The 7,960-nt window shown below is 25.5% G+C and overlaps 1 protein-coding gene across 1 annotated transcript; it reads left to right on the top strand.

Annotated features, from left to right (window-relative positions):
• LOC113557629 lies at window positions 1-3,323 on the top strand. The gene is made up of 4 exons (XM_026963194.1): window positions 1-164; window positions 2,595-2,787; window positions 2,847-2,924; window positions 3,018-3,323. Exons 1-4 carry the CDS (start codon window positions 133-135, stop codon window positions 3,321-3,323), a joined length of 609 nt encoding a protein of 202 aa, XP_026818995.1. The 5' UTR covers window positions 1-132.
• The last annotated feature ends 4,637 nt before the right edge of the window (window positions 3,324-7,960 follow it).

Below are 7,960 nucleotides of genomic sequence, written 5' to 3'. Positions count from 1 at the left end.
ATAAATAGCTACAAAGTAAAAATTGTTACCGGCTTACCGAACTCAGTTCTATAATTCAAGAAATATTTAAAACAATAGAACAACACTATCGTTATAGAGAATAAGTGCAGTGTGATTGATTGTAAAAACTTAATGGATGAAAATGATGTTGCAAAATTATACAGGTAATTTACTAGTAACATACTCGGGACTACAATGTACAAAAACCATACATTTTAAATAAAACACAATACTGTACAAGAGGAAACCGCACATTTATTTAAGGTTGTACTTCCAACATTTTAAATATACTGTTTATATAAATAATAATAAAAAGATTTTAAAATAATTAATTCAAATAAAAATTGATACGATCCAGTTGTTAATATATTTAATTAGGTACCTATTAAAATTATGTCTCTTTTGTAGAATACATAATATATATATAATTATTAAAAGGAAAATTAACAAATAGAAAAATTATATTTAGGTAGGTACATCATTTGTTTAATTATAAATATGTCTGATAGGCTGTAAATTAATGTAATATTCATCACATATATATGTAGGTATATGTATTTATGTAGCTAATATAGATTGTGAAGATCGATTTTATATTTTTATTTTTTATCAAGTATCATTGTCATTAGTATTTAAAATATTAAGGAATTGTTCTAAGTGAGGGTCAATGTGTGTATATATATATGTGTGTGTGTGTGTGTGTGTGTGTGTGTGTGTGTGTGTGTGTGTGTGTGTGTGACACAAGACGTATACTATGAAGTATAGAAATTAAATATCTTATCAATAATTTTATGAACACATTATAGCTGACTTTATTATGAAGCCTTTCATATTGTACCTTATACAGCTATACTTAGAATAAAGTTATTATAAAATGATTTATTTTCTGACTACATGGCAAGTGTTCCAAATGTTAGGAAAATTTAGAAAATGCTTTTCATAACTTATGAATTTCATAAGTCATTGTATAAGTAATCAGTGATACACTAACAAACATTCACATATTTTTTTTTTTAGGATATTTCTACCTATATTATTACTTTTATTTTTTAAAGTTTAGTATTATTATATTTTGTTTTAAACATTATTAATGAAAAATTGTCTGCTTTTCATCATTTTTTTAAACGAGTGAGTGAATAATTTTTAGAAGTTTCTGATGCATTTGAGTAAATTTATTTCTTAAACAGTACAATTTAGGTTTGATTATAGTATATTTTAAAATAAAAAAAATACATATTATGTAACCTGCTATTATGAAAAATAACAAATAACTATAATTTAATAAGTTGGACTCTTTTTCTTAATATTTTCTTATTATTTTTCCATTTCTATCATATTTATAATTGTATCTAAAAAAATAATGAGTTTAATAAATTAAAAGTTAAATAATTGATTGTTAATTATTTTTACTATTTTAGGACTAGTTTAATTATTTTGGGTTCTTGAATTTTATTTATTTTGACCTTTAGCCTGAATTGATGATAATATTGTTGTATACAATTATGTTATGCAACTTGTATTTGTTGTTATATTAATATTATGATTATTAATTATCTAAAAAATTTTGTTATGGTTATTACATACTCAAGATTATTTTATTAATAAAATATTTGTCTATATTAATTATGTTGTTTTTCTATTATTCGAATTTACTGATGTATATGAGTATATGATTCACTTAATGCATACATTAAATAATTCTTTTAATTAATTTATTTTTAATGTTACAAAGTTTTAATGTGTTTATATCTCACACATTAAGTCAATTTTAAGATCAATAAATAATTGAACTTCATATTGTATGTTGTTTGTTTCTACTTGTGTGTTTTATTATGTGGATTACATATTATTTTATCTATACAATTTTATGGAATTATAATTATAAACTGTGACTATAAAATTAGACCTTAAATTTTGGGGTTGCTTAAATTGTACAAAGCTTGCGATACAAATTACTTTATTCTCAGTATTTTTAATAATAATTAATAATTACTTAAATTAAATCTTAATAAAAAATTATTTTTATTTTTAGCATTATAGAAATTAATACATTATTTAGAATACTTAAGAAGATTACTAATAAAATGGTTTTGTGGAGCTAACAAGTCATTTGAGGAGACTAAATTCCTTGGCGCATACAAACATTATGTACAAAATCTAACTATATTATTTGTCATTGTGTTGATATTCACAGAATCCTTTTGTATTAAGTTGTAAAATAAACGTAATATTCATTTATGAATTAAATAATTAATCAAAAGCATTTAAATATTTTTTAAATAGGTACTTAAAAGTATTTTAAAGTAACTTTTACTAAGTATTTTAAATACTGTAAAGTAAACTGTTGTTACTTACATGTTAGTCTATTTAGTGATCCAAACCCGACTACTGTCTATGTAAATTATTTGATACTCAATAGCCGGTTAATACGTTAATACACTGATTACAACATAAACAACAATTCAACAATCAGTCAAAATGTGTGTTTTTATCCGTATGGTGTCTTAGAGAGTGAAAATAAAAAATATGCAGTTTTTTATACAACCATAAAGTGATTTAGAATACATTAATTTATTCATATATTTTTTATATAGATCTCCTCCAAAAAATTCAGAAACACTGCCTTTGTGGAAAACAACTACTAGTCAAACAATAGAATGGAGACCTAATCAACACAGTGGGTTATGTGTCAACTCTTTTGAAAAAACTAAATTCATAGTTAGCAACAGGAAAAGGGCTTTAAAATCAACAAAAAACCCAAAGGATGAATATTGTACAGATTTTATGGTAAGTAACACTAATCAATGTAATACAAAAAAATTTTATAAAAATAATATATTTTTTAGGAATATAACAAAAAGAAGTCACTAAATACATGTAGTGATGGAGGGCAAAAGGAAAAACTTATAAAAAACCAACCATTGGTAATATTAATTAATTTAGTCTTAGTTTTATGTATTATTATTATTTCTTTATATATCTTATACAAAATAAATTTTATTAATGATACATTTCAGAACATTGAATACCAATTATTGGCGGTTTCATATTTTAAAAAAATTAAAGCTTTAAAAATGAAAAAACGAAGATACACTAAACAAATTAATTTATTATACTCCGAGTTGTTGAAAAAAAAAAACCTTCTCATCGATGAAGAAAGTCATATAAACTCTTTGGACAATGATCCAAAATTATTTTCCATTTTCGTAGATACTGAAATGAAAAAATTAAAGCAAAATAAAAAAGTTTATTTAACTACAAAATTCAAGATCAAAAAAATACTAACCAAAGGACTGCTTAAGGCCTTAAAATCCGAAATTTAGTTTTTAAACAGTTAAAAAGTATAAAAAGTAGCTAAAAAATGTAAAATATTTTCTCTAATAGATTTTAGATATTTATCATCCTTATCAAACATCAATCATTGTACGTATGTTATAAGCATTCTATATATGAATACGATTATATTTTTATCAAGTGATTATAGGATGTGATTCTTTGCCAGGCTTTGATCATATTAAAATCTAAGTTGCCAAGACTCAAATAAATACTAATTAGTTAGTAGAAGATACATTGCAATTGCATTTATTTCTAGTATATACGGTTTATTTATTGTGCGCATGCCTATAAGTTTGACAATTTGTATATTTGTTAATTTAGTTACGATAAAGTGTTAAAAATGCCATAATTTAAAACATCATTTTCCTATCGTTTATACAGTTGCCTGACTATAAAAAAAGTTTAATTATTTTTAAGGGCATAATTACATAAAAAAATTCATTTTTTAGACCATTTATAATTATATTATTTATACATTTATAAAATATGTGTATTAAAATTACATTTTATTGGAATAAAAATTATAAATGTATAATATTTATATGTTACATTTAAAATGTTAATTAAGTTCATTATGATGCGAAGTCCTTCACTTCATTTGTTTGTTTTATTGTCCTGCATCCAAGTATAGTGAATTAATTTTCTATATCTTGATTTGAACGTTTAAAACTGACTTGCGACTATCTGCGCTTTAAACTTTCCATAAAAAATTGTAAGACCTAGGCACATATTCTTTAAATAATTTAAAACATTGTTACAAAATTCTCTTCTATCATCAGACTGGAGAAAAAATACATCCAAAAGAACATAAGCAATTAAAAAAAAGTTTCAGCACGTTTTAAAATACAGAACTTTGTTAAGTGGTATTGATAAACACAAATAAATTCAAAGTTTCGGTCTAGTTGTAATTGAAAATCAATAAGATGCATTTGCTGTATCAACATATTGACTATAAAATTATCAATACCATTAAGTAATAATTGTAAAAAATTAAAAATACTATCATTTTTATAGATTACCTAAATATATTTTAAATACTCGAACTAAGAAATTAAACATATTTTATTAAATTCCTGAGTAAAGTGTTCATACTATACTTTAACTAGTTGTATTAGTTATTTTATGAAATACCTTAATTTAACACTTTAACATATATATATATACTATACTAATATTTAAGTATGTTAGCTTTATACTTAGTTTTACTAGTTTATGAAAATGTATTTATAGCTTTAGAATATTGATGTATACTCAATACTCATATGTTTTATTTAATTTTAAAACATTATTACCTATTAAATAATACACTTTTTATTTATTAAGTTTAGTTATACATTTATAAGAAATAAACTACTTAATCCTTAACTAAAAATAAACCAATTTTATGTTAACTAAAATATTAGAATGAATTGTTCTACTTTTAAATATAACTGTATGATCATTATTTATATATTTTAGATACATTTATTATTATTTCAATAATTTTAAATTTGAGTGGTCTAAAAATATTTGGATTTTATTTAGCTTTTATGCATGTAATATTATTAGATAAAAACAAATACAATTTAAAAATATAATATAATGTTTAATCACGGAAAAATTTCACCCGCATGACAAAATAGGTACTTGAAACCTGTGTAATCTACTAAAAAGTACCTCAACAATTGCAATTTTAATATGGTAATACATGCATTTTTTCCCTAGGATATACATATTTTATACAAAACGTACATAAATACAAAATGACGTGTAATTAATCTATAAGAAAAATGATTTTACAAATCTATTAAAAAAATTAAATTCAAAATTTAATACATAAATTTATTTATTTATTTAGTATTAGATGTATCAAATATACCTTTTCAATCGTATATTGTTGTATATTAATATTCCTGTTAGTGTAATGGACTATGTAGGCAAGTATAATATTTTGATGTGTGTGAAGTTGCCCCCCCCCATTATGTCCAAATTAAACCGGGTAAATTGTAAGTTAATAAGTTCGAAGCAATTGTCAAAATTAACTCAAATGGTTTCGTGAGAAACATTCAACCATCCACCAAATTTACAGGCTAGAAGAAATGATCTCATACTCACTCGGAAAAAATATGTAAACTTAAGCTGTGTTTCTGGACGTCTCACAGGCCTTCGATAAGTTCTGACATCCTTTTTTTTCTGTTTTTATCGTAGCCAGGGAGGGAAATACGGGTTCCCATTGATGCCTCCCTGGTCACATCGTTTATTAATCGACTAAGTATATAATACAAAAAATCAATAACACTATTAAATGTACAATAAGAGGGGAACTCTAACCACCCTAGGTTTGACCATTTAGCCCACAGTGGTAAACTTAACTAAGTGTATGTTGGTTAAGCTAACCACGCCGCTTCTTTCTGTCTCTTCCTTTCCAACTCCTCTTTTTGGCCCAAGATGTCTTTGATCATAGAAGAAAACAGTGCGCAGTTCTGAAGCCGCGGCCAGTACTCTGCTCCGTGTTGGTTCATCGAGGGTGGGCTTGCAAAGGAAATTCGCCACGTCTTCCAGGCGGGGGGAGGGTTCTGCCTATGGACAGCGACAACTTATGACTGGCAACATCCCAGATGGGGCAAACAAAGGTTACACTGGGCTGTACGTCCTGGTTTTTGACCACAAGTACTTTTGAAAACATCCGTATCCAGATAACGCCTGAGCTATGCGGAATGTCACAATCTTCGGGCCGTTGTACCACCATCTGGCGAAATCTGGAATGAAGCGCTTAGTCCACGACATCTTGGTGGTCACATCCCACGTGGTCTGCCATTGGCGGATGATCTCCCTTCTCAACTTTTCCTTGATGTGGCGTGCCGGACTTCCTCAGTTCCGCAGTTCTCTTTCGCTCAGCAGCTAGAAAAGGGGCTAGTGGCGTTCGCGCCAGAAGCATAGCCACAATGTCCGACACTAGAAAAAAGAAGGCAGTAAAAACAAAATAGTGCGTTTTTTGATGTTGAGTATAGCAACCATTGTCTATCTTTTATTTCACCATTCAAAAGTTTCCTTTTGAAAATATCATATGGTAACTTCCTATTAAATTCACCACATTTACGAATAGTATTATCAAAATTGATTATTTTAGGATTTGATTCAACTGGATTACGAATAAAATAATCAACCATATCAGAATTTATATCCCATAAGGCTGGATCTTGTGATGGACAAATTGGAACATTAGTAATTTCACAAGAGACATTAATGTCAGATTTCAAAGTTTCGTCATCGGTTTTCATCAAATTTTCAACTAATTCATCAGAATCGAGTTTCAATGGGTTTTCAATTAATTCATCAGAATCGGGTTTCTAGAAATTTTAAAATACCATACTATTTTAGTAACTAAATTCATTTTTACAATCCACAGGGCCGAATTTTTATATGCAGTAAATACATTTTAAAATAAATTTTTGTGTATCCAAATATATAAAATAAAAACATCAAACATAATTTTAAGATAAGTATAGGAACTAATCAGCACATTTGTTGTAATTATCAAATCAGATAAATACAAAAAGAAACTTACATGCTGCAGAGTAGCAAACTGTTTAATTATTAAAACAACTATAATAAATTTATCAACAATATTTAACAAATGCCATAATTAAAAATATATTTTAAATAATCCAAGTAATAAAGTTAGTGTAGTATTAATTTAAAAAAAATTAAATTAAAATTAAAATTAAATTACATTGAATACAACAAAAGTTATTGCATATGTCAAATAATTGTCTACAATTTATATTAAATAAACAATAAATAATAAAATGTAATGTAATAAATAGTATAGAATCATAGTCTAAATAGTATTATAAATTAGGTTATTTAAAACTGGTTTTAAAAAACCTTTTATAAATATTAATTGCGACTTTATAATTAGTATTTTTCATTGTTGTTTATTAAATAATATAAAATACAATACAATATATTTAATTATTCTTTATTATTTACGAGTACGGAGTAGGTACTAATGTACTATTTTGTATAAATTTGTTATTTTATTTTAATTATAAATTAATTATTATGTCCGTTATTTTTTTACCTTTTTGAAGAAAGTTTGAATGTTAAGAGTTTGAGAAATAGTTTCTTTTTCTTTTTTCTTTTTTTCCTCAGCTCTTTTGCGATATTCAGCGCCACTTAATTTTGTTCGTTTTCCACTCATATTTATAAAAAAATTAACGCTTTTAACAAAAATGTTGCACTTTTTTTCAGTAATATTATGACTGATTACGACTAGTGTCGACGAGAATCGAGAGACGAATAATAAAATAATAAATAGTATAATACAAATTAAAAACAATTGCTTGGTGGTGTAGAAATAAATCATTCGAAACTATTAATACTAAATATAATAATCTGTTGGTTATAAATGTATAATACAAGTATACAAATACAAACACATTAATGTGTTGATTATGTGTCAATGTATTAGTGTGCACTGTTGTAAACATATCGTGTACAAATTAAAATAAAAAATAATACGATCATAAGGACGAAAATAGAAATGCGTCGGTCATCCGAGCTCTCTAATAGTATGATCTCGACGTGATAACTTATTGATTGACAATACACTCGTAATTCGTAATATAATATTATATTATAT

Source organism: Rhopalosiphum maidis, chromosome 3, assembly GCF_003676215.2.
Source record: "Rhopalosiphum maidis isolate BTI-1 chromosome 3, ASM367621v3, whole genome shotgun sequence".
NCBI lineage: Eukaryota > Metazoa > Arthropoda > Insecta > Hemiptera > Aphididae > Rhopalosiphum > Rhopalosiphum maidis.
The sequence above is the reverse complement of the archived record's forward strand: the minus strand, read 5'-3'. Positions and strand labels throughout refer to the sequence as shown.

Coding starts and splice junctions, on each gene's coding strand:
- LOC113557629 (XM_026963194.1), top strand. CDS start 133: ATGGATGAAAATGATGTTGCAAAATTATACAG. Junction 165..2,594: donor GATGTTGCAAAATTATACAG/GTAATTTACTAG, acceptor TTTTTTATATAG/ATCTCCTCCAAAAAATTCAG. Junction 2,925..3,017: donor TTATAAAAAACCAACCATTG/GTAATATTAATT, acceptor GATACATTTCAG/AACATTGAATACCAATTATT.